General features: G+C 35.7%; 4 protein-coding genes across 9 annotated transcripts in view; 1 reads left to right on the top strand and 3 right to left on the bottom strand.

The window, feature by feature from the left end:
* Window positions 1–7,286, bottom strand: part of LOC129793397 (cAMP-dependent protein kinase type II regulatory subunit) — a 109,858-nt gene extending 102,572 nt beyond the window's left edge. Inside the window, exon 1 of one of the 2 annotated variants that reach the window (XM_055833387.1) lies at window positions 6,889–7,286. The gene's annotated coding sequence lies outside the window, so the exon portion shown is untranslated. The remainder of the gene's footprint in view (window positions 1–6,888) is intronic. The other variant, XM_055833386.1, reaches the window with a different exon arrangement.
* Window positions 1–25,575, bottom strand: part of LOC129793390 (POU domain protein CF1A) — a 299,560-nt gene that overhangs the window by 13,997 nt on the left and 259,988 nt on the right. The gene's annotated exons all lie outside the window — the stretch shown is intronic.
* Window positions 7,238–25,575, top strand: part of LOC129793346 (condensin-2 complex subunit D3-like) — a 29,537-nt gene continuing 11,199 nt past the window's right edge. The window contains exons 1-3 of one of the 4 annotated variants that reach the window (XM_055833249.1): window positions 7,238–7,344; window positions 7,725–10,264; window positions 10,328–12,754. In XM_055833249.1, coding sequence (XP_055689224.1) covers window positions 7,884–10,264; window positions 10,328–11,273 — 3,327 coding nt within the window. In that variant the 5' untranslated portion in view covers window positions 7,238–7,344; window positions 7,725–7,883 and the 3' untranslated portion in view covers window positions 11,274–12,754. The other 3 variants (XM_055833247.1, XM_055833248.1, XM_055833246.1) reach the window with 3 other exon arrangements.
* LOC129793381 (lethal(2)neighbour of tid protein 2-like) lies at window positions 11,262–12,937 on the bottom strand. The gene is made up of 2 exons (XM_055833356.1): window positions 12,567–12,937; window positions 11,262–12,495 (listed from the first exon to the last, which is right to left on the bottom strand). Exons 1-2 carry the CDS (start codon window positions 12,835–12,837, stop codon window positions 11,291–11,293), a joined length of 1,476 nt encoding a protein of 491 aa, XP_055689331.1. The 5' UTR covers window positions 12,838–12,937; the 3' UTR covers window positions 11,262–11,290.

Genomic DNA, 25,575 nt, shown 5'->3' with positions numbered 1-25,575 from the left:
TTGGAAAATATTTGAGTGGCAATTAATTTGAATATTTCGCTACAAATATGAAATAAAAAAATACATTCACCGTGAATTGGGAGCAAAAATGATTTTTTTTCTATAGAACGCAGTAAAATTTGTTTACATAAACGAATTAATTTTGAGCTGAAACGTTAGAGAATAAAATTATCAAATTGAGTGAAAATTATATATTTTCTGCCTCTCTTAGTTTTCACACACCACTCATTCCATCCACATTGATTCCTAATTATCGACCATACCATGCAATTTTCACAAGATTATGTGTGTCGCTGCACGATCTCTCTCTCTAATCTTATCACAGAGCGACTACAATATTCCCTTGTCTCCTCTTCGTAGCCAAAGCTTTTCCTCCCAATTCATTCTCTATTAATACATATAATTTAGTGTCGTCAAATGCTGAATTATATAGGCAACAGAGGAGGTGAAAAAAAAACTCTCGCGCTGGTATCAGGCAATAAACAAAGAATTATCTCATAATATAAAATGCGTGTAAAGTCACCGTGAAAAAAATCGCGAGAGGAAAAGTGTGTGTGTTCGTGCAGAAAATTGGTTCGTCACGATCTTCCATATCGGAGCTACAAACATCCAAACCAAGAGAATATTATTAGTTCAATTTCAAGCTCTTTGCACGAGATTCTATCCGCCGCACAATCTTCTTCCTTCACCCGTGCTCTATTTATTCCAACATTTTCCTCTTACTAATGGTACATCTAAATTCTTCCAAATTCTCTCTCTCTTTGGCTCAACACCCACTTGTTTTCATCTTCGCGGATTCAATTATATCCCGAGGAATTTTCCTCTCTTTACACCTTTTTGTCTCCGTTATAAAAAGTGCGATAGAAAAAATTATTTTATAGCAGGATTCTCCTTTTGGTGGAAAGGAAATTATCCAAAATCAACCACATTTTCTACGCTCATGTCCTCCATTCTCTTCTTTCTTTCCTATTTCATTCATATTATGTATCTTGGATCTTTCTTCCTGGGATGACGTAGCACGTCTGCCTTTCAGTAAAAAAGAACTTGATTTTCTGACCATTTTTTTTATCAAGTTTTTGATCTAGGTAAAACTTATAATTATTTTTTTTCTTTTCAATTGATTTTTAACTTGGTCATTTTCTAATAAAAAAATCATTTTCTAGGTTTTATAGAAATCGAGACTCCACTGCAATAAAACGTGAGAGTACAAAGGAGTCTATTAATTAGTAACTATATAGTTAGACTTACTTTTATGACCTCATTAACTAATGTGATGCCAGAAATAGGTATAGGTATTGTAAAAGTTAATTAACCATTCAAGAAAGCTCAATAGAATTATCCTTATCATTATTGTGATAAGCTAGAAAAAAAATTCAGAATTGATTATTTGCAGTGAAATAAATAAAATATGTGACGTCGATGCTTCCGTCCTTCAAATTGTAGATTTATTGATCATTTTAGTTGAGATTCTTTTATAAAATTTTCAAGTGTTTTCTTTTGAAATGTCTAAGTAAATATCTAAATTAATTAAATTTATTGATCTTGATAATTTATTAATTTTGTTCTATTTCAAGAAATATTAAATGTGTGTACAAGGAAAAGTCCGATTTTAATCATTTTTGACACCGTTTTCAAAATACTTTTTTTGTTCTTGTAAATTTTCTCTTTCAAAAGCTTTTTTTTTGTAATTTGTGTGTAATTTTAGAAGCTTCAACTGTCTCTCAGTGTAATTACATTTGTATTTATTTTTGCATTGATTAAATATTTACTTTTGACTATTGGTTGCAAAATAAATTATGTATTTTTTTGATTAAATAAAATTGACTTTAATGCTTTTATTAAATTCTCCAAATGACTCTGTCAGTTGATTGCAATTATCAATCACGAGGGTGGGAGCTTTACGTCAGTTAAGACAACATGCAATTCATTTCCTTTCTCTGTATTCTCATCCCATCCAAATGCTGTATTTTGCCACCACATAACACACAACGATTTAAACAAAATTCCAACAAAATTAATCATTGATAATTGAGATGCAGCCACAATAATATATCGTATTGAAATTATTAATTAGAAGAGAAATAAATTGATATGTTCATAGGTACTATAAGTATATAAAAATTACCTTTCATCATTTGTCATAATTTATTTAGCACACCACATAAATGCAAATAGAGAGAGGAAGTTTTAATTTATTCACTATTGTACGAATTCATACCAAACATTCATTTTAATTTTCCAAACATCATATTGATTGCTTTTCTGCTTCAAGTGCAGCGTTATATAAATTTATTTTACAACCACCACACATTTATAGGGAAGTTATTTTTGGGATAAAATTCCACCCTCCGGAAGCTAAAATATAGTTCTTGACAAAATGTATATAAATATATATAGCGTGTCGTGGTGTTAATAAAGATCATTGTACAAATATCTCTTCGTGTGTGGACACCCACGTTTTTTTTTGCCCTAATTGGGGCGAATATGGGTATGAAGACAAATTAATTAGCGATCCCTGACTTAATCTTCCTTTTCACAATTTCTTTTTCTTTTTTCTTTTAAAGAGAAAAAATAAAACGCGTTTTATTGTTATTTCTGCTGGCGAAGAGAAAGGACATTCAGTCGGTAGAGCAATAATGGGCTTTCCATGTGAAATACAAGAATGAAGTCAATCATAACGCGTCCAGTTATTAGAGTTGGTATACCACAACGCGGATGGGTCAGTCTATGCGTTGTAATTTAATTTGTGAGTAATATTAGTAGGCAAAGTCGATTTTTTGTAAAATTTAGCAATTTGACAGATTAAAATGCTTATATCTTAAGTTCTATTAGACCTACAGAAATTTCTTGACTAGTTCTGGAAAGGTATTGAAATAAGCTATAATCTGACATATATTTTGATACATTTCAAGGTCACCTCCAGAACACAAAATGGCGGATTTATGTTCTACCAAAACAGTTTTTTGCACTTTTTGTCCTCAAGGAATGGTTCTAGAGGTTTCTGATGTTCTAGAAAGACGTAGATAATTGCAAAACCTTTAATTTGATACTAAGTTGAGTCAAATCGGACAAGCGGTTCAAGAGATATGGCTCTTAGAACTTTTCAAATTCAAAAATTTTTCAAATGGATATATCTTCTAAACGGCGACATAGAATTTCTTCATTTTCGGACTGATGAAAGATATTGAGTCAGGCTACAACATATCAAAATTTAAAGGAAATCTATAACAGATGTTCGGAGATATTGCCCCTTAAAGTTAGGCAATTTTTGTTTTTGATTTTAGCGCCTCTTGCGGATGTTTTTGAAAATTGAAATGTTCTAAACAGTTGTAGGGCTTTTCAATACCTTTCATTTGATACCAAGATAGTCAAAATCGGTCAAGCCGTTCTTGAAATATATTGAAAAAACACTTTTTGCATTAGGCCGCCATATTTGCTAAACCGCTTGACCGATTTTCAAGTATGAATTATTGATGAAAACGTCTCACTGAGCTCTACAACATACTAAAATTTCAGATCTCTAGCTATAAGGGAAGTGGTAAACGGTAGTTCAAAATGGCGGACGGCGGCCATCTTGGATTTTGAAAATGCGAAAAAATGAAAATTTACACCCACATTTCTATAGAAAACTTCAAACCGGAAGTCTCTATCTGTTACTGTTCTCGAGTTATAAGGTAAAGTTTGGCGCAGAGGCCGGCCGGCCGGCCGGCCGGCCGGAACAAAATTTTTCCACCACCACTTTCGTAATGTGGGATGTCTAAAACGTGCTCATACCAAGTTTGAGCCCGATCTGAGATGGTCGGTTTTTCCGACGATTACAATACTTGGTATGCCACGATTGTGGTATACCAACTAATATTGTGGGAATAAGAGATCCCGGGATTGAAGGTACTTTCACTCATCGCAGATTCAAGTGGATGCGAAGAAGAGGCGTACAAGTGAAGTAAATTTTCCTCCTGGGAATTCATGTTGCAAAAGAAGAGAAAGCTCTTCTTCTTAGAAAATGCTCTCAGACATAATGATTCTTCTTTTCACTTTTACTACATACAGCCCATGAGAAATAATCCTTCAATTTCGAACCTAATTAACAGCATCCTTCACATCTTCTTCTCACCCCTCCCAACGCCCTCTCAATATCAACGAGTGAAATTCAATCGAAGTACTTTAGTTTTTTTTTCCTATTCTCAATTCCACGCTTAAAAACGCGAAGCAAGTCTCTGAAGAGAAATAAAGATTCGTTATCAGTGGCATATAAAACAATAAATTTACATTTTGATAAAAAAATTCTCCACACACAGTGTTTACTTCCCGCTCATACATTGTTGGTTCTAAATGTTAATTTAGGAGTCAAGTTATGAAATATATACACACAGCAGAAGTTTAGTTTCAGCGAATGTTTATCACTTAATTCACCTTCTCTCCACATGAAGCTTTTAATCCTAAATCCATAGAGAGAGCTGGAGCTTTAATCAACCACTACCAGCTCACGCTACAAAACTAAAATGTTTGTTAGGTGGAATATTTTGCATTCCACATGGGAATTTTGTTCAGATAATAGATTATATTTCAACTTTGATTGCAAATATAATGATTGATGACCTTACACGAGGGAGTAATTCGTCAACGGATAATCAGATAAATTCAATTTACACCAGGAACGTGACTTTTTGCTTTATTAAAAGTTGAGAGAAATATATGATTTTCTAAAAAAAAAAAGAAAAATGTGGGTAGGATTTTAGGATTTAAAAAAATAATTTAAGGATCAAAGAAGTTTAATTAGTACCTATGTAAAAAGCCTAATTATGTAAATTTAAAATTGCATAGTGAAGGAATGGAATTTTAAGTTTAAAAGGGATTTAAAGAAATAATACATTTTTTTTAATTCTGAGAAAAATCTGTCACTACATAGATTTAATTCCAAAGAATTCGATTAAAAAATCATACTTTATCAATTTATTGCTCAATTTTATTCAGAAAGAACTTATTTTAATTTTTTTTAAAGTAAAAAAATATTTAAAAAATGTGATGAGATAAAGCAAAAATTTCCAGATCTATCTATATAATAAAGAAAGGTCTGTTTGTTGGTAATCGTCGTTCCGACTTTTCTATACAAATCCACACCGTTTGTCCGATCGCGATGAAATTTGGTACAAAGGCTCCTTATAGCAGGCGGTTTCAGATGGCCGTATTCATTTTCCCCCCAAAGCCCCCCTTCAGGTAGCCCCCATAGATATTTCATGCAGTTTTTGCGAATTTTTGAATTTGGCGCCTAAAGTATTGTATGAAATTGATTTCTTCTCTTTCCGAAATTTTTCTCCGGGATTTATAAGTGGCCTCAATCAAATCATCACAATTTTTTTTCCTCTAAAATTTGCGCGAAGCGCAACAAATCCCCGCGAAGCGGGGCGAGGTAAATTGGAGCGAAGCGACAATTTACCTCGTTATGTATATAAATAAGGTTAGACAAGATTTCATATGTAGTATCTATTGGCACAAATTATCTTCATTAAAAGAATTATATTTTAAATTAAAATCTTTATTTTAGCCAAAATACCAGATTGTAATGAAACTTAATTATTTATGATTTTTTTAATTCCTTATTATCCACAGTTTTATACAATAAATAAAAAAAAATATTATAATAGGATCCAAATAAATTAACTTTAAAAATAAAAACTAAGAAAATAAATTAAATTATGTTCATCCAAGTCAGTGATGTCATGTTACGTTTACTCCGGTAATTTATACGAGCGTATACTCTTTCAGTTATTTTAACGAATTTAGTTCTCCCCGTTCTCTTCCTTTTTAACAAATTCCATCGTTCATGGAATAAATTATTGCATGGCAATACCTAATTATTGTTCTAGATTTTAATTTATCACTATCACATAATCAGTTTTGTATTTTAACTAATCCTACCCAATAATTTCCCGACCAGAAAGGCCTTCAATTGGGCTAGATTAAACCTACAAATATAGTTTGAAAATCAATACGGATTATGCGAGAAGAGCGATAGGAATGATAGGACATGCCAATAAGCCCCAGCTTCTAGGCCATTAGCCCCATTTTCCCAATTCCAGAGCCTTGGGTCAGGATCAGCTTATTTGCCTGTTTGGAGAGCTTCAAAATGTCTTTTTATTGCTCTAAATGAGGGCTTTTTTATGGGTACAGGGAGCTCAGGGCTCGAGCAGCTGGTACGTTTGCATTTTGTCGTGGAATCGAGGCTAATGTTGAGCACTTGTGTGCTCCCTCTGCTCACCCCCTGGTGCAGGCTTTAATTAATTTTGTCACTGTGCGGGCAGAAGTGGAAAATCAAGATAAGGGAAAACCTCATTTGCCCGAGAATTGCATTGTGCAAGTCGTAAAAAAAGTCCTCACTCTCTCTCCGTGCCAGGTGGTTGTGCCCCGAAGGGGAGTTTTCCGTTTGATTTTTCCGGGGCTTTTGGGGTGGTCGAAACTCACCGCACGCGCCACCCACCTGGGCTCGAAGAGGTGAAAAGTCACCTTTCTGTGGATTTTTCCTCTCCAACCACAAATCAATCGTTGACTCCCACAAACTACCGACCGACAAAAAAACTCCCGAGACACTGCTGTTCCACCCACACCACGCAGACGAATTTTCACCTGAGTTTTCCTAGTTTTTCCGGAGCACCTGTACGGGGTTAATCCGACAAAAAGGGAAAACCCTTTTCAATGATTTGTGGAATTAAAAAAAGCTCCTGAAAAAAAAAGCCGCAACATGCCCAGGGTGGACTTTTCTGGGAAATCTGCTTTTGGGAAAAGCCCTTGAGGGGGTTTTCCCTTCATTTCCACGATTGATTTTGTTGCGGCGCTCAAGCCAGATTGGAAAGCATTTCAGGGTTTTTTTTTATTTCGTGAAAAACTCACCACAATCGTGAAAATGGTGCAGTTTTCCTCAACAACACGTCCTAGGCCTTACTCCTCTGACCACAATTCCCACACAGTGTCGGCGTTTTCACGGAAGGAAACCCTTGGAAAAGTGCTTGAGCCCTTTTTTTTCCTTTTCCACTACTACACCACAAAACCAGCAAAGGTTGAAAAACGTTTTTCTTCTTTTTTTCACACAAATGTCGGGAAAATGGGCTTTTCTCTCCACAAAGCCGTCTTTTTCACACACTCTGCACACCCTCACACATCACTCGGACAATTTTCACGGCGCTTTAATTCAATTATCTCCCTATTTTCACAATTTTCCATCGATACTCGCTCCTGATTTTGGCAAAATACAAGGCAGACATAGCGTTGGTTGCATCAGCACATCTCGCATCCTCATCTTGGAGATTTGATAGCAGATGGTGCAATCAACGATAGGGAGGCATTTCAGTGACGTACTGATTCTCCGATTGAATTCTGATTCCAATTCAATGTACCATTGTGTTTTTCTCGCATTTCCTGTGAGTTTTCCAGGGTAAAAGTAGTTTTTCCGAATTCAGAAAGTGATATTGCGCCAATTAACGCTAGAAAAGAGAAAAATATAAACAATCATAAATAAATGGGGAAATCAAGGAAATCTTCAGGATATGTCGTAGGAATATCCACGGGAATGTTCAATACATACAAGACTGTATTTTATTGGGAAATAAACAAACTTTTCCCACTTTTCTAAACGCCAAGAAAAACGTGAAAATTCACAGAAAATTCGTGAAAAACTATCAGGAAAAATGTGTGAAAGTGATCAGCAACCAATCTATCATCTTTTCCAGCAATTGTCAACATTTTTTGACGATCACCTCGATGCAGAACAATTGACAGAAGTTCTGGCGGCTGAGGATGCGTCTTCGCAGTTGCAGGGAATTCAGCTCCTACAGAAGGTCAAATATGACGCTTCCTGCTCTTCAATACTCCTCGAAATAACTTCAGAAATGCGAAATATCCGAAATTACGTACATTTCAATCAATCCGATGGCGAGAAAAGTGATCGAGAGCTGTCTACGGTGTCCTGGGATAAAGTTCTCCGGGAGATTAAGAAGGATTCCTACTTGACATTCATACAGTGCCTTGTTGGTGTTCTTGGAGTTGATTTTCACGACAAAATATCGCGGAAATTGGGATGTTTAGCTGGGGATTGTTTTGTGCTGACTTTGGTAATTCCCGGAGCAAAGAGATGTGGTGTGTTTGAGGAGTCTCTGCTGCAGACAATTGCAGAGTACCCCAAATATCTGGAGGATGGAAACTTATCGAAGCAGGAAGTGAATGAATTTAAGATATTTCTCCTCACATTGCTGGAAGATTTGCAATTTCTCTTCAAACACGTCTCTCTGGAGGAATTTGAGGATCTCCGGACGGCAATATGTGTCTCAATGAAGAATATCATTCTTTTCTTCTATCAAAATGGTTACAAAGCTGCCATTGATTGTAGTTTAACTCGGAAAGCTTATGAAATGCTAAAAGATCTCTGTGCAGCTCTTCATGGAGACACAACGAAGAATCTCACAAAGATCTTCTCTCTCACCACGGTGCTACACAATCACAGTGCATCTGGGATTCGAAACACACAGGACATGCCACACAGTGATAGTATTGCGGGATTTTTCATCTACCTTCTTGATCAATTTCCCACAAATACAACGCAAATCTTGACCACATTCATTGAAGCCACCCTGTCAAATCCCGAGGAGAATATCCGGGCTGAGCAGTACAGTGCAACACTGGAGATTGCTGTGAAGTACGAGAAGGCAATCTTTGAGAAGTGCAACGTCTCAATTATTCCCTACTTGGAGCGTCTTGTCTGCAGTGAAGATGCCACACAACGTGCCAATGGGACAGATTTCCTTTCCCGGATAGCCTTGATAGATTGTCAGGTAAATTGGAGTATATTCCAGGAGGAAGTTTCCAAAATTCCGCGTGAAGTGAAGATCTTGCAGCTCTTGTTTACAAAGACAATTGATGTGAATAACAATGTGAAGATGAAGGCACTTTCCGGGCTCACAAAGATCTTTTCCGGGGGCAATAGAAATACCCAAAAAATTCTTCGGGCCCTCTTTAAAAATCCCCCGGAGCGGGATGAAGAAATTCCAGGAATTGAAGAGGTAACGGAAGTAGCTGAGGAGTTTCCAAATTATCTCTTTCATTTGCTGCAGAGCAGCCTGGCGCATGTGAGGAAGAATTCTCTGACATTGCTGGAGAATCTTCTTGCGTGGAATGAGAAGCTCCTCGAAAGTGGAGGATTCTTTGAAGAATTAGCCAGATTGGTGGATGATTCATCTTCCCTTGTGCGTCGACAGATCATTTCCACTCTAAATACTCTCATGAAGACCTTCCCACAGAAGGAGGTGGTCATCAAGGGTTGGACACGATGCATTTTACGCCTTATGCGCGACAATGATGGAAAGATTGTGGATGCAGCCATGGAGAGCCTCAAAATGGTGATCTTTGACAATATTGAACGCCATGAAGATTCTTCCACGACAGCTGCTCAGATGCCGTGGATTACGCTACGTACAATGATGCAGCAGGAACAGCGTAAAGTCCTCCGGAGTGCAATGGATTCGTGGATTCGGAATAGTATTGTGACGCAGAAAACACTGGGTATCATTGAGAGTCACACAAACACGGAGAATGCCACAGAAGCATGGCTCCTACTCTCCTTGGTTGCGTCTAAGATGCACACTAAAGATCCTGATAGGGTAGTTCTGGCTTTTGTGGACACCCTGAACTCTTCATCGGCAAATCTCGTCAATCAACACTTTATGCTGGAAATCATTCACGCCTGGATGCCCCATTTTAGTCGTACCACACTCAATAATCTCTACAACCTCATCCAGCGACATCTCTCCGAAGGGAATCTCCCAACATCCCTCGTTAGCCCACTCTACAATGTCTGCCTGAAGCAGAGACAATCTGCCGAGATGGAGCACGATCGGGAGTGGATAATTACTCTCAATGCCATTGCGGAAGATTTTGTGTGGACGCATAGACTACAGCTGACCAGCAGTGAGTGGGAGATCAATCAAAAGATGGTGAATTTCCTCTACATCTACTCGGAGACAAGTATGGATCTGACGCAAAAGCCACGTCAGAGATTCCTTGACTTCTTCTACCAGCTTTTACGTGAATGTCGTGTGACTCAAGCCTCCAATCCGGAGAAATGCTGCACCCTGGTCATCTTTGTCAGCAGGCTGGCCATTAGGGATACGGATATTGCAGCTGAGGTACTTCCGGAACTTGGGAAGCTTCTCAAAACTACACAACATAAGAGTGTGGCTTGCAACATTATCGTAGCCCTCACGAATTTGTGCAAGAAGTAAGTTTGCTTTGAAATGAAAAAGAATGAACAGAAGATCTTATTCCCCGCTCTTCTTTCCAGGCACACAACTCTCACGGAGCCAATTATGCAGGAAGTTGTGTCCAAATTGAAAGCATCCGTCACGGTGATTCGCTACAAAGCTCTATCAGCCCTCACGACTCTCGTAATGCAGGACTACATCAAGATGCGCGGGCGTCTGCTTATGAACGTCCTGGCGGCTATTGTGGATCCCTGTAGATCAATTGCCAGAGCTGCTGCTGGGATGGTGCTGAAATATGTGGAAGAAAAGAATCGTCTGCTCCTCCAGACAAGCTTTCTGGAAGTGATCTACGTCTACAATGGCTACATGTATGAACGCTTTGAGGTATTCAATACAGCCGAAATGGATGATGAAGTGTGTCCCCTTCAAGGGAAATCAAAGCGTCATCTGCGCTTCCTCCTGTATCGATTCTTCCTGCAAAACTTCACGGATTTGCAATTGCTAATGTTCCTCAATAATGTGGCAACGGTTCAGGAGAAAATCCACAAGGAGACACTAATTAAAACGCCCGAAAGTGTGGAAGCTCTCGAGGATTTAGTGGAAGTTTTTACGAGAGTTTGTGAATTTAAATCCTGGACAATGCTAAAGAGTGCTGGAAATTCCCGGGATCCAGATGATTTACCCGATGAGGAGGTAGATTTGCCAATTGTGCAGGAGAAGTCTGAAGAAGCGGGGAATCCTGAGGATATTGGGAATCTCAAGCAAGCTATTCCGGTTCTGGATAAAATGGTGGCAATTCTACCGAACTTTGTTACCCGGATGGAAGCTTTCGATGGGAGGCTAAAGGACAAAGTAGACATCTTCTGTGAGGCTGTTTGTGATAATTTCAAATCATTTGTTGAGTACGCCCAACCAGAGAAGTTCTGGAAGAAGTATCGAGATGTTAAGCGACAAAAGAAGCCCCAAGCAGCTGTGGAGAAAGTTTTGAATTTCGAGGATGAGGATGAAGAAGACTTTGATATGTGATTGCAAAAGTTTATTGGTCAGTGTTTTGTGAGGAGTTTCCGGGAGATTCCACTGAGAATGGCAACGTGACACATGTGCAGGAGAAGGCTGGAGAAATTTGTACTTGGATAGGTGTTCCAGGTGAATTCAATAACAGCCAGAAGGAGGAATTTTACGCTCGTCCGGAAGTCTGTGCACCACACCAAGTAGGGCAAGGAGTGAAAGTACCAAACGTAGAATTGATAGTGAAGGCTCCGAGAGAAGACGATGCCAATGAAGTTACAGAGAAAGATGGGAAGGATGGCCAGCTGGGTGCATCGATCAAAATGAATTGAATATTTCTCTTCACTGGGCTCTTCCACAACTGGCGGTGGTCCCGTACTGTTCATCTTGAGACCCTTCTCGAAAGCACTGAGGAATTTCTCCTGATCCGGAGAGAGCTTCTCTTCATTCTCTTGACCTCCAGCCTGAACTTGTTTCCTGCGTCGCTGCTTTTGACGCTTCTGAGACTCCACTTCGGCATTTTTGGCATCAATCTGTGGCTGTAGCTGAAGCTGAAGCTGCCGGAGGCGACAGTAATTCTGAAAGTAGAGAAAAGCCGGCCGGGAAAGCACGAGGAGGAATATTGCATGCCCCAGGAGAAGTCCAATGTGAAAATTTCTATTAATGAAGACTTCCTCTGATAGAAAGCGATAGTTCACCGTCCATTTGTGCTCAAATACCCTGCCGAGATCAAAGCTACCCTTGATGTATTCCAGCGGATAAGTCAGGAGGAATGGAGCTCCCAAAAGCAACTGAACTCCCGCACAAATAGCCAACTGAAGCATTGTCTTCACATAGCCTAAGTTTGTGATGTAAAACAGGAGTATTGCTGGAGCAAACAGTAGAATATTCATCTTCACAGAGACTCCTAAACTCAGAAAGATGCTCCCCAAGTTCCAATTGTTGTCCAGGAAGCAATTAAGTGCAGCATAGAAGAAGATAATTGCCACGGGATCATTGAAGAGCCTCAAAACATAAATTGAATGGATCCTGTAGGATGTGAATGTGGTGATAAGGAGCACATATGGTGGAACTTTTTGGGATTTCGAGTAAATCCTCAGCACCAAGAACATCTGCATCAAATAGATCCCAATGAAAATGTACTGAGCCAATTGGATGTTCTTCCCATAGTTGGTGAGGAAGTACAGCACACTGTAGATGTACACAAAGCCAGCTGGGTACACCAGAGGTCCCGTTTCACCTAAAAATAGAGCAATTCCGGTCATCTCCTGGATCTATTTTTGGAAGAGACAATCTCAACGTGCATCTCACCTCGAAGCATAGCATAGTTGAGGGTACCATTGAGGAATCCCTCACATTCCTGCATGTATGCCACCCAATCAATCTCCGTGTAAGGCACCCGGAGAACAACAGCTACATTCAGGAGGAGTTCTGCCAGCAAAATCGCCCACGTAACAACCGGCAGCCGGGATGGTTCGAAAAGGAGGGACTTTGCAAAGGTAATTGTGGCATATTTTCGCAAAAATTGCATCACTTTATTTGATTTTCCACCCTGACTTGCATTTTGTCTCACTTTTCCCATTTTTAATTGCTTTTTGGGGTACCTTTTTGCTGCCTCTTCTCAGATGAATCGCATTGTTTTCCCGGAACACGTCACAGAAACTGAGCTACTTTGAGGTTATGTACTACCGCGCGGAATTTTTTGAAAAGTAACGGCAATCATCATTTTTCTTTTGATTATTCTTCGGATTCTTCCTCCTGGTTTTCCATTGGTATTTTGTTGCTTTAGCACATTGTTTTAGTTCTTTTTTATTTAAAGGAAAGACATACTTTGAAATAGAGCCTAAGCAGATAAAGAATTTACTTATATTTCTGCTAAGAAAGCTTAAGATTGTAATAAAGCGTCCTTTTGGTATTTGTTTTTCAAATTTTGTTTAGTTTTTTAAAGAGATCTTAGCAAATAAAAGTTTAGCAAAAGTTTGCAAGAAATCTAAAAGTTTTTTTTTGTTTTCTTTTGATTGAATGGAAAACAATAGATACCCAATCACGGTATTCTATTATTTCGTTAGTTTACAATTCGCCATTTTGATTTTTTTCTCAACTAATTCTCACTAACTTATCAATGCAAAAAAAAAATAAAGTACTTAACCAAGTATAATAAAAAGTGTGGAAAAGAGTTTAAAAAATGCAAAAATAAAGATAGGAAAAGCAATAAAACAAAGCAGGATTATCTCTAAATGGCATAATCCACACCCCAAAGTAAATATCGAATGCAAAATATACAGCTTGGCGAGCATTTTGGATGACGTGAGTGAATTTTTGATGATAATTGCAATTGTCGTACTGCATTCATCACATAAATAATCGTCTCCTCTTGAGATAAATTCGTGGAAATTAAAAGCAAATGCCTTTTGGCATAAATTAGAATTAACAGCACAAAAAAATGAAAATTAAAATGTGTGCGCGTTCATTTGAGAAATGTTAGTGAGAAATTCTCTTATAAAATGCAAAAAAAAACTCTGCAAAAGTGTTGGATACTCACCTACATTTACAAATGCGCGTAAAACTAATACAAAATAACATTTCTTGAGTTATTTTTCCGCTTTTTTGTTGCTCGGGGTGTTCGGTGTTGAAGGTACCACAGATGAAGAAATACGATAACCGTCCAATTGGACGATTTCTTGGACGATCCTCCGAATTTTTTTTGAACAGTTTAAGATCGTAAAAAAATCGCATAATTATCATGCATAATTTGATGATTTCGATGGATTTTTGAGGTAAACATCATCGAAGAGTTTTGTATTTTGTATCATAAAGTGTGCCCATGTCTGTTGAAGAGTCAGTAAAAATTGCTTCGAAACCGTTGGAGCAAGGGGACATTATCTGTTATAGTTTGAAGAATGAATTCATTAATAGTTATGGGGAACAAATTTGTAAAATTAATCCAATTTTATAAATTATGTAAATCTTGATAAACCAATAAATACTTAATGAAAAGCAATATGGCAGAAATGAAAAATGGCGTCATAAAAAGGACGCTACCCCATTTCCTAAAAGGAAAAAAAACCTTCTATGACGTGTTTCTCCGTGGAATTAATCCTATATAAATTCACCTGTGCCAATTGCGCGGGAAGACATTAAAAAGGCAAAATTATGGGTGTTTTATTTAGGCGTTTAGTGCAATATTTAAAATGCCATGTCACGAATTTTGATGCACAAAATATCACCTCAAATGCAATAAGAGTGCACATTTTGTGAATAATTGCAAAGCAATATTAAGTGGGAAGACTGTTTGTGAGAGATGTTTCTATATGGGTGCGGCCATTTGTGAGTTTTTAATATAAAACGATCTCTCCGGAGGATTAGGCAATAAGCAAAATGTCGATTTTGTGATATAAAATTTCAATTTCCAAGCGCAATATTTGGGTGAGAGATTGTTGATTTTCCAAACAATTTGGGGTCACTGGATCACCATCGAATTTATTGGGTCATGTGTAGTGATTAATTTTCTGGAAGATCAATCTTTTGACCCCATACACACATGCTCCATATCCGCAAGTGGGTGCGAGGAACAATGAGGAAAAAAGGGGGAAAAGCGGAAAACTCAAGCGCATGAGTTGCTCTTGAAATTTATAAAATGTCATACATAGATAAAATTTATCAAATGATCCTCATGAGTTCTGAAAATGCACAAAGATCGCAAAAAGTCCTTCTAGACTTTATCTCGCGGTCCTCGCGGGCGCTTCAATGTCTTTTTCCTTTGTGGAAAAAAATGTGTTGAAAAAGCCACTTGAAATAAACAATAAATATATTTAATATTGTAATGGCATTCCTTGTGTGGAACTTTTGGTATTGAGAATGATGACAGTTTGTGATCATATTGCATCATCTTTCGCGCGTTGATCACCCAAAAATTACCCATTTTGGCATCTTCGTGCCTATTTTCGAGGACTTTTCTTCTTTGGCAGTCCAAAAATGTAGTTTTGTGCATTTTTTTGCTGTCATTACAGTGCGAATAATTTCCATGCGCTTGCAAATTGAGGGGCTAATCAAAAGGTACACACACCGTCATTTTATCTAATCGTGACTAATGGAGTTTATTGAACACTCAAGAAATTACCATTTTGTTACCGAGAGGAAAACTTTTTGTGTCGTTCAACGGAGTTTTTGATGTTCAAATGAACAAAAAAAAATGCCGAAAAACTTTTAAAATAAACTAAAATTGATTTATTTGAAGTTTTGAAAGTTTTTTTGCTTCTTCATCAGCCCTACAAATACATAAAAAAAACTTTTCATGTAACAAAAACACAAATAATCAGCTAATTGACAAACCCCTTACTTTACCAGAATACATACTGAGAAACTGTTCATTGCAAGTAATATGGATTAATGCCAAGTTATTGGTTAATTTTATAGCTTTGATTGTTTGAATCTCAGAGTAGAGTTTCTATGTATTTTTATTAAATCATTTTGCTCTTTAAAATTATTAAATATTAAATATTATTAAATTCTCTTTGAAATTTTTAAGAAAACTCAAGTGAATGAAAAGGCATGTGTTCTATAATTCTATAAACCGATTAAGATTATGTTGAAAAAAATTTGTATGTGTGCTTTTTTATACAAGAATTTTTCGTAAAACGAGCTGAAAAAGTATTTAAAGCATTAAACTCTGTTCAAATTAACTTAGCACTGAGCCTCCACCAGATTAGTCACCGAGAAGTACCCAATGAGAAGGCTTTGTCCGTATTATTTATTAGCCAATCAGAAAGCTCTTCTTTGCAATAAAGATTATTCTTATTCATTTATATTTCTTGAAAAGTTATTTGATTTTAGTTTTATTCAAAGGTTTCGGTAGAACGTTTTTTTATGTAGTACATAAAAATTTGCAATAATTAGCCCTTTTCCCACGATAGTGACCCAAGCATGTTCATGGGGCCAAGACACAAGGCTATTTTGAGGAAAATAGAGAGGGGGCAAAGAAAATAATTTGTAGAGTCAAATATTTTTAGGCGTTATCTATACTGGAAAATACATAAATGTAAAAAAAAACATTAAATTTCCATGGATGATGATGCCGAGGTCGTTTTGTTTGGCTGCTGGTATCGAAAGCGGACACGAAGACTCGAAAAATAATTTACATATATCTCTATATTAATATTTATTGTACAATTAAGCAATAACAGGGCTGCAATTACTCAACATTTGTCAAGATAAACACTCTCTGTGAGGGGGACCCCAATGGGAGGTGTGAGCGGAGCTCCATACAAGATTGTATATTTGTGAAAAACAAGTTGAAAACATTTTGAAATTTATACAAAATATTGAATCATTAATTGAAAAGACATAAAATCATTTATTCCTTTGATCAGGGAGAGAGAGAGTTCCACCAGTCTATGGGGCCAGACTATTTGTCATGGTGTATGGAAAGTTAACAAAAGTATGGGAAGTTTGTGACAAATATACCTAAATTTTAATTGTATATAAAGCGTTGGCCTCTTTGTTAAGAAGAAAAAAATGCGTGTTATCAATCACCTACAAGTTGTGGACGAAGATAAGAATAAGAATGCAATTTATCTGTTAATTGTATAGCGTTGAACTTTTTCTCGGGGCTGAGCGACTCATTATGGTAGAGAGAAGTAGACCAACAAAAGAAAATTCAATTGATTTGCTGCCCTAATCACTGTAAGATACTTGACTTTTATTTCTTTAATTTGTGTGTAAAATGATAAAGAATTATCTCATACACTCAATTGATTTTTTTTCCTTCATATGTTATCGACCCATGTGGAATAGGCATGCAAAACGCGACTTGCGTGCACCCAACTTTTCCACAGACAAAGTGCGTGATTTACCCAAAGCTTAATTTCAACTTCTTCAAGTTAGAAAAAAAATCATTTCAAAATATTTTTCAGAAGTGTGTTCATGATTAATTTGCAAAGTCTAATCTTCACCCCAAAAAAAATTCCTTCGCGATTCGCAAGATTGTTGCTTTTTGTGCCACACCAGAAAATATATACTTTTCATGCTATTCGCAAAAAAAATCAGTCATTGATAACCCAAATTCTGCCAATTTTTTCGTCCCTTCTGTGCAAAATTTTGCACAGAATTGAAAACATTTTTAATTAATATTCGGGTCAGTTAAATGTAGGAAGGCAATTTCAACAAATACTCATTCCATTGCGATTAGGTTCTGAGCAGAATCACCCCCAAAATTTAATGGGTTATGCAATCTTTTAGTGTGAAAACAAAAAAAATGTTTTGAGCATAAAAAGAAATTTGATAGTCTTTTTGCTCCCAGAAACAAACACTCAAAATAGACTTAAGAGCAATAAACAACTCTCTCCTTCGTGGTTTTGATAATTCTTTCGATGCATCACTGTTTTGTCTATACTTACGTCAATACTTTTTGGCTCATCATCGAATTACATTATTGATAGAAAAAAGTACTTATTTATATTTTAATTCGTTTGAACAGCAAAAAGATAAGGAGTTTATTCATTTTATTTCTTTTTCACAGTTCTGCTGAAAATTATAGAATCTTTGAAATTATTATTTTGAATCTTTCTTTAAAGCTTTGTTTAAAACTAAAACTATTTTCTTTCAGTAGGTACTAGGAATATCTTAAAAAGTTTTAAATGAGTTTACCCTATTTGTATGAAATTTTAATAAAAAGTTATAACTAACTCAAATTAGTTTAAGGATCTAAAATAATTTTTGTCTATATATTTTGCGTATAAGTAATATCCTTTCCATGTTGTTATCTGGTGTATGTGAAGAGGGTGTTCACTAGGCGTAAAAGTAGTTTTATCAGACAAATTGGTTTCTGCTCAGTCAGTATATGAAGTGCTCTCTGTGATTTTGTTAGGAGTCAAATAAAGACGAAAAAAATATGATTGCGATAAGACATTTTATTGATCTTATCAGTGAGAATGGGATGTGTCACAGAATATCTGTTTCCAGGGTATTTTTCTTTCCGTGCATTTCTGTCGAAAAACTCCAACCATCCTTGCAACACATTGTGTTTATTCACACTAGAATATTATGGCTTTTGTACCGAAATAAGCTTTCAGAATGCAGATAAGATGATGTACGTATGTACATAATCCTCATACATATGTACGTACATACATTCATATTACTGTGTGTAGTTACTCCTCCCTCCCACCAATCTTTCATCGACCATTTCTTCCTTTTATACAATTATTATTATAAGGGATGGTCACGTAATTTTGGAAACTCGGGGACTTTCAAGAGCGATTTTCAAGTCAATTTTGAAACCAAAAATCCGAAATTCGCTTGCACTCTTGTTAAATGGCCAAATACTGATGAGAATTCATTACTTTCGACTTAGAAAATAAATTTTTGTGCTCAAAAAAATTAATTGAAATTCTCACATTTTGGCCATTTTGTTCCTGTAGAGTTTCCAAAATAACGTGACCATCCCTTAGTTTCTTCTTCCACTATATTTAGTAGACATGTTGACCAGAAGTTGGGTAAATAAGAATTAAAATTGAATGCAACGATCGCGTATATGAATGTATTAGTTGTTTTTGTTATTCACCAGAAGCTCATAAATGTGCGAAAGCACGAATCTGCTTGATTTCACTTTGTGCCTTTCAGAGTTATGTATTTGTTGGTGCTAAAATAATACAGCATTTTATGATAATAATAGGACTTTATTGAATGCTAAATTGTTTTGCGATTGTATAGAATTTTCCTATTATACCATCGTGTTTTTCTTTTCCCCAACGGGCTTCACAACACTCAAGTGGGGCTCACTTACACTCGTGCTCTTGTTGATCGACTATAGCCTCCCACCGCCCACTCGAAAGCGCACATTATGCTGGCAAAATTTCTGAAAAAAAATTCTTTTCAAATTAAAAGATTTTATGATCTTTTGTTCCATTTTATTTTGGCTTATTTCTTTGCTATATTTTTCTTTCTGTTAAGAAAGTTAAGTGTTTTCTAAAAAGTGAAGAAGTTTATTCAAACCGGAATACACGTAACGCTATGTTATAGAAAATTAAACAAATTAAACTAAAAAATAAGATATCAACTGAGAAAATCGGTAAATATTTTGTCTAAAAATTCAAAAAGTTACGTCACAATTAATATTTTTGTCTCTTTTAATTTAGACTAAATATGTTTGAAACTTTTTTGTATTTTTCCTAGGGCAAATTGAGATGAAAAATCACAATGGTGACCTCATTGTTTGAACTTATTGGACAAATATTTTTCGACTTTTTCCAGCTGGTCCCATTCTACAAGATTATTTCATCAAATGAGAAGTTTTTTTCATCCAAAGACATAAGAAAATTCCTTTTCAGAACTGATCATATTTCTTTGTTTTTGGAAAGTTTCTAAAAATAATAAAAATATATTGCTAAGTACCTAATAAGTACTGAAGAACGAAATATTTGGTTTAAAAAATAATTTTTATAAATGGGTTTCGTATTCGAACCAGAGACTTTTTGAATACAAACTGAATACTCTATCCATTGCGCTATGAGGCTCAAAAAATTTTTGAAATCTACATTCTACATGTATGAAATTTTGTAGGCAATAGCAAAATTTTCATAAATTTCATGCTGTCTTTTCAAACCAACCCGCGAGTTGTCACCCGCAGGTAATCCCCCATTCCCTCCCACCTCCTCCACCTTGACGACTGTATCGCACGCACACACATGGTTGGGGCTTCAATGTTTGAGATCCACTTATGAGTGAGTAGGTATGTGTCGCTATGTGTGGGGGAATTGGGTGCTCCGCGCGGCTTGGCTTGATGCTCGAGACATAAAGTGATGTGAGTCGAGTGGATTGTGTGCGCTGGGTGAGTTGCGATGCTCGCGATTTGGACGAGAATTGAAAATGAGTAGCAAGTCAACTGGCGAGAAATAATCATCTCTTCTCTCCAGAGACTCGTTTTCCTTTAAAAAAAAAGCTCTTTTTTGTAAAATTTCTCGAAGCTTTGAAGTTTCTCTGCTTTAATCTAGAATTTAAAAAAAACATATTATTTTGAAAAAGGATTCTATTTAGCCTTACCGGCTTTTTTGAGGTAAAAAAGTTATTTTTTTGTGTGTTCTTCTGACGGAATTTTCGTGAGGAAATTGTGAAAAGAAATAAAAGTGAGTTTACCGGTATAGTTAGAGGAGAAAAATTGAAAGTTCTGCGAGGTGTGGATGAGGTATATGTATGTAGTTCGTGTGGATTTTGAGTGGACATGAATTACGTGAGTTTTCGCTGCAATTGCACATCCATGCGCATATTTTTCGATGAAAGTGTCTTCTCAGTTTGCACACCGGTTTTCCATTGCAACTTCTTTTTTTTTCTTCACTCCTTCCTATGTGGATTCACATTGCAATAGAGCTTTCCCCGCGCGCGTCTCATTGACTGTGAAGTCATCAGTTTTCACAGTGCCGAATGTTTCAGTTACTAAGCGCGGCTTATTCATATGTATTTGATGGGTATACTTATATACCTAACTTCAGAAGAAGACAATTTTTTCCAATTTTCTCAATGTTCGCAATTTTAATTCTACTCTGAGCGGAGATTTTTCTTTATTTTAGTATGTTATAGGTGATATCAAGACCTTCTTTCTAAATGCGAAAGAGAGCCAAATTTGATTTCGTTTGTCCGCTATTTTCGGCCCTGTTTCCGTGGGTGTATTTTTATCATCATTAATGTATTTTTTTCGCATCAACCTTCTTCAAAGAAATATCTCTTCTCACTGGATTCTTCCCATTTTCTTCCTATGAGACTTTTTGGCAATCAAAAAGTTTTTTTTTACTCCTAATATATATCCCATCGAAGGTAGATCTCCCTTCATGACGCAATTTTCAATAAATATAATGAAAGCTGATTTTTTATATGACGTGCAGAGCCGGTCAGAAATCAAGTACAAAACACTGTCGCAATTGAACTAATTGGAAATATAAATAGAATGAAGAGTATAAGAAAAAAAATATCCAAGTGAGAAATTACTTTTAATCAATTGTCAATTGTCATAAAAACAGAGAATATTGTTTCTTATATACATATATGTGTTTGGCACGTCTCATGCTTTTGTAATTTTATACACGTAAATATATATATATATATATATTATATTTTCAACACCCAATGTCCTTGGTGATGTGTAATAGATGGACTTTATTATGAATAATTTATTAATCGGGACCATTGTATTGATAAATAAATATTAAAATGATATGTATGTATAACTTTGCAAAAGCGAATATAAAATGGATTTCTTATTTCTCACACAATGTATCACGAAGTGTGGCTTTTCTTCTCTTAATATTAAACCACTTGAGAGATTTAATTTGTAGTTGTCACACAACTAAGAGGAAAAAAATGCTCCATGTATTTGCTTTACCCTTCTGCTGTATAATTTTTATATACACTAGAATCTCTACATAACGATTTTCAGCAAATGTGCTTATTAATTAAACTAAATCTTTCCTTTTTGTGCTTAAGTCGGACTTTACTTTTTTTTTAATTTAAAATTAAGACATATATATTTTTCTTTTTGCTGAAAAAAAAATTGAACAAATTTCTATTGATTGAATTAAATTTATTGTAGAAAAAATATCAATTTTGCTTAACATACTACATAGGTACAAAAAAAGAAAAAAATATTCACAATTCGTTAATATGTCATAGCAGTAGTCGTAATGCAAAGCACTCACTGTATTTTCTATTTAGAATTTCATGAGATTGATGGTGAGACTCTCCTCTTCATTTCTATCACCATCCAGCGGTGGCCCGTGAATTTTTTGGGTGGTTTCACATGCCATTTTTGGTTGAAATTTGCGCGCATCGTTGTGATTAGATGTGACGTCATGGAAAGTGCCGCAAAAATTCTTATTTTTTCCGCACTTTGTGTTAATAATTTTGTGTTTTTGGCAAAAAGAGAAAAACACCATCAATTTCTATATGCACATACTTTCCTGATAAACACCCCGCGTCTATCTCCCAACACACACTGATATTAACCACATATTTTGCTATATATACATATGTATATATTTTGCACCATAAGAAAAAATATAGCGGCCGGCAAAACAACTTTTGCGCTTGGTGCTGAGGAAAATTTTTGGTTGTGCTCACTCGCCTGTTGCTCACTGAAAGTGTAACGTCGCGGGAAAGAGGTGAAAATAATTACACTCATTTTTTGATCTTAATTACATTCAGTTGAAGTGGGTGCTAAAGAGGGGGTTGTTTTGGGAGATTGTTTTTTTTGTAAGTGTGTGCGAAATAATTGGGTAAATAATATTGGTTGCTGATTAATTTTTATTTGGTTGTAATTCAAGGTTAATTCGGTGTGAGAAAACAAGATGGGGATGGAAAAATCCGGAGAAAACTCAAATTAGAGAGTTTTTTTTCCGTTGCTATTTTTAAATTTATACATAACAGTGGTGTCTCTGTATTACAAAATAAGTTTTTGCATCAATGTGAGTGCTGCTTAACGAAATTTTTTTTGGGTGGAAATTGTATTTGAATGGAATTGAGGAAACAAAATTCTTTCAGATTTACACAATGGGTTAAAAAATCATTAAAGTCTTCCTGTAACTCTTACTGGTAATCATCTTTCATTTCATTATAAAATCGATTTATCTCTTTTTTTAAGAATAGAAAAAATTAAAGAACTTTCATTCGGGTAACGCAATTTTTGGCACAAACTTCTGTACAAATTTCGAAGCACCCCTGTAAATGTTTGGCTCTGTCTGCCCATCTGTGAATTTTTGCACATGGAAAGTGCCGTCTTTTTTCATCATCATCATCACCTCGACACTTGGCAAATATTCACATCCTCAAAATCAGCTGTTTTAGCGAGTTGTGAGAGTGCAAAGAAAATATAGGAGAGGTTTAAAAAAAACTCCTTTGGCAAGTTGTGGGATTGGGGATCTTTCTTTTTTTTTTCTTTCTTCTTCATTTTGAAGAGAGGTCTGAAATAGCGCACGAAATGCATCTCGAATTAATTAGTTTCATGCAATTCGACCAATGCGAACAATTGGTATTTGTCTCCCGTGTGTGTGATTCAGCTGCTGCTTCTTCATGAGTTAGGTACACCACATAATTAGAAATTGGATGACACATGGGCCATTCGGGAATGCATCCACAGACGGTTTGGCACCCAAAAATATTCTCTCTCTCTCCCTAACTGCATTACGTAATACTGTCCTCCTACTCTTTGTCAGGCATCTTTCACATTTGAGAATTTAGGGATTAATGGTTGGAATGCAACTTGTCTTGAGGATTCCATTGTAGAGGGTTTTGGACCATCCTAAACGATGTAAATATTCTCATGCAAAGTCTATAAACTTCATCACCTCTCTCGCAATGAGAGACATTGACGGTGCGAAAAGCAATAAAATATAAAGTTTAAATTTTAATATTTATTTTAACACCACACAACATAAGTCGTGATGATGGTGGAAGAAAAAAAGAGGTCACACCATTTGTCCTTTCGCGAGTACTTTTTTCACTCAACACATCATATTGCCCGTCCCCTTATCATGCTGTGTGGTGTGATATTGTAAATTTAGAAGTCCAACTATTAATCTGCAACAATGTTCTCATACTAAAACCAATGTAACAACCACTTTATGGGTGCTATTTTCAGTTTTATTATCGCAAAATGTAAAAAAAAGAGGCAAAAAGCTCTTTTTTCTCGCACCGTGTTTGTATGTGTGCTAGGGAGCTTTTAATACGGATATTTGCAATTCTTCGGGTGACATAAAAAGATAATGAATTTTGCAAATATTGTTATGAGTCTCTCAAGTGTCTCCCATAGCTCCTTCTCTCAGCCTATCTCTCACGCAGTATTATCGCACTTTAAGCCACGATTATAATTCTGGTGTGTGAGAGATATCACAGATGTTGTTTTTCGCATAGAAATTCCGCATCATCGTTCATTTTATTAGTTTTTTTGTCTCCAACTAAATCATGATTCAATATTAACTTGTTTTTTATTTAAATTATGTAAATTATCAGACAAATTCCTAAACAACTTCCTTTCAATTCAACTTGTAGCGTTTTAATTTGGCTATATCTGCGGTTCTACGGTAGCTAGGTCAGACTATTGTTATATTAGTTAAAATTGATTACCTCTATAATTTAAAAGTTGTTGAGTAAATAAGGAAAAGCAGACAGACATTCTTTTATAGTATTTGATTTTGATAATTCGATATTAAACTTCACAAACTTAAGCAAAGAAATATGCAATAGCAAAGAAAGAAGTATGCCACGATTGTGGTATACCAACTAATAAATAGGACTCAATTTGCAAATTTTTGAAATTTAAAAGACCTTAAAAAAATGGATCAAAAAGAAAAATTTTCTCAAATCTTCTAACTTTTGACTCTTCTTTCCTAGTTTTCAATGTTTCTTTTTAATGTTTGACGTTTCTTTTATTATCTTTGTCGTTTGTAATGATTGTCGTTTATAGTGATTGACACTCTTTCTCTAACGTTTGAAATTCCAACGTTTGAAAAAAATTCTTTCTGCCTAAACTATTGTAATTTTTTTAGACGTTCAAACATCCTTCCTGGCAACACCACTGACAATGAAGTTGAATAGACTTTATTGACTATAAATCAGATTTTTAATATTCTATTCTTTACCAACAATAATAACGTACAATTTAGTAATTACCTCCTTAAACTTGTAATTGTTCAGTTCAGCTTTCCATTTAATATTAACTTATAAATCAAATTTCTGTGTATTTGAAGTCGACCTACCCGAGATAATCCTAGCTTTCTTCAGCGTTTACAACTAGTTTCAACTTGCAGTTCTGTTTATTTTTATACTTATTAATTTTCCTTTCTCAAGTGTGATAAAACATTTATATATTTGTGTATGCGAAAAACAAGGCTTAACATGGAGGATTTGTAGATTTTTCTTTAATCGACCATTGAGACGTTTTCTCCTTGAGAGTTTGTGTCTTTTTTTTTTTTCCACCGCTATCACTGATAAAGCGTCTTCACCTCTTTCTGTTGTCTCGTGTTGTGGGATTTTCATGTTGGCTTCAGGGATTTTCGCATAGACTTTGGCTTTCCCATTAATTTTTTTTTCCGCGATGTTTGTTTTCTAACAATAAGTCCTGTGGCCTAGTTTTTTTTGCTAAAGTTTGTGTGTTCTATCTAGTGAGAAATTGCTTGGAAGTTTTCTTCAGTTAATTAGGATATTCAAAATCATTTTTTTCTGTGTATTTCTTGGGAGAGAAGATAAACGTTTTAAGAAACTTTAAATTTGTTAAACAAATTAGCTAAAGGCAGCAAAAAAAAATATTAAAAGACTTTTGTGATGGCATATATTGCTT

This window comes from Lutzomyia longipalpis, chromosome 3 (assembly GCF_024334085.1).
Source record: "Lutzomyia longipalpis isolate SR_M1_2022 chromosome 3, ASM2433408v1".
Taxonomy (NCBI): Eukaryota; Metazoa; Arthropoda; class Insecta; order Diptera; family Psychodidae; genus Lutzomyia; species Lutzomyia longipalpis.
This window is presented reverse-complemented; position numbering and strand designations above follow the sequence as displayed.

Bases quoted from the DNA above. Each gene is read 5' to 3' on its own strand.
- LOC129793381 (XM_055833356.1), bottom strand. From the start codon at position 12,837: ATGGGAAAAGTGAGACAAAATGCAAGTCAGGGTGGAAAATCAAATAAA. The intron at 12,496-12,566 runs GTGAGATGCACG...CTCTATTTTTAG, and splicing joins CAACTATGCTATGCTTCGAG to GTGAAACGGGACCTCTGGTG.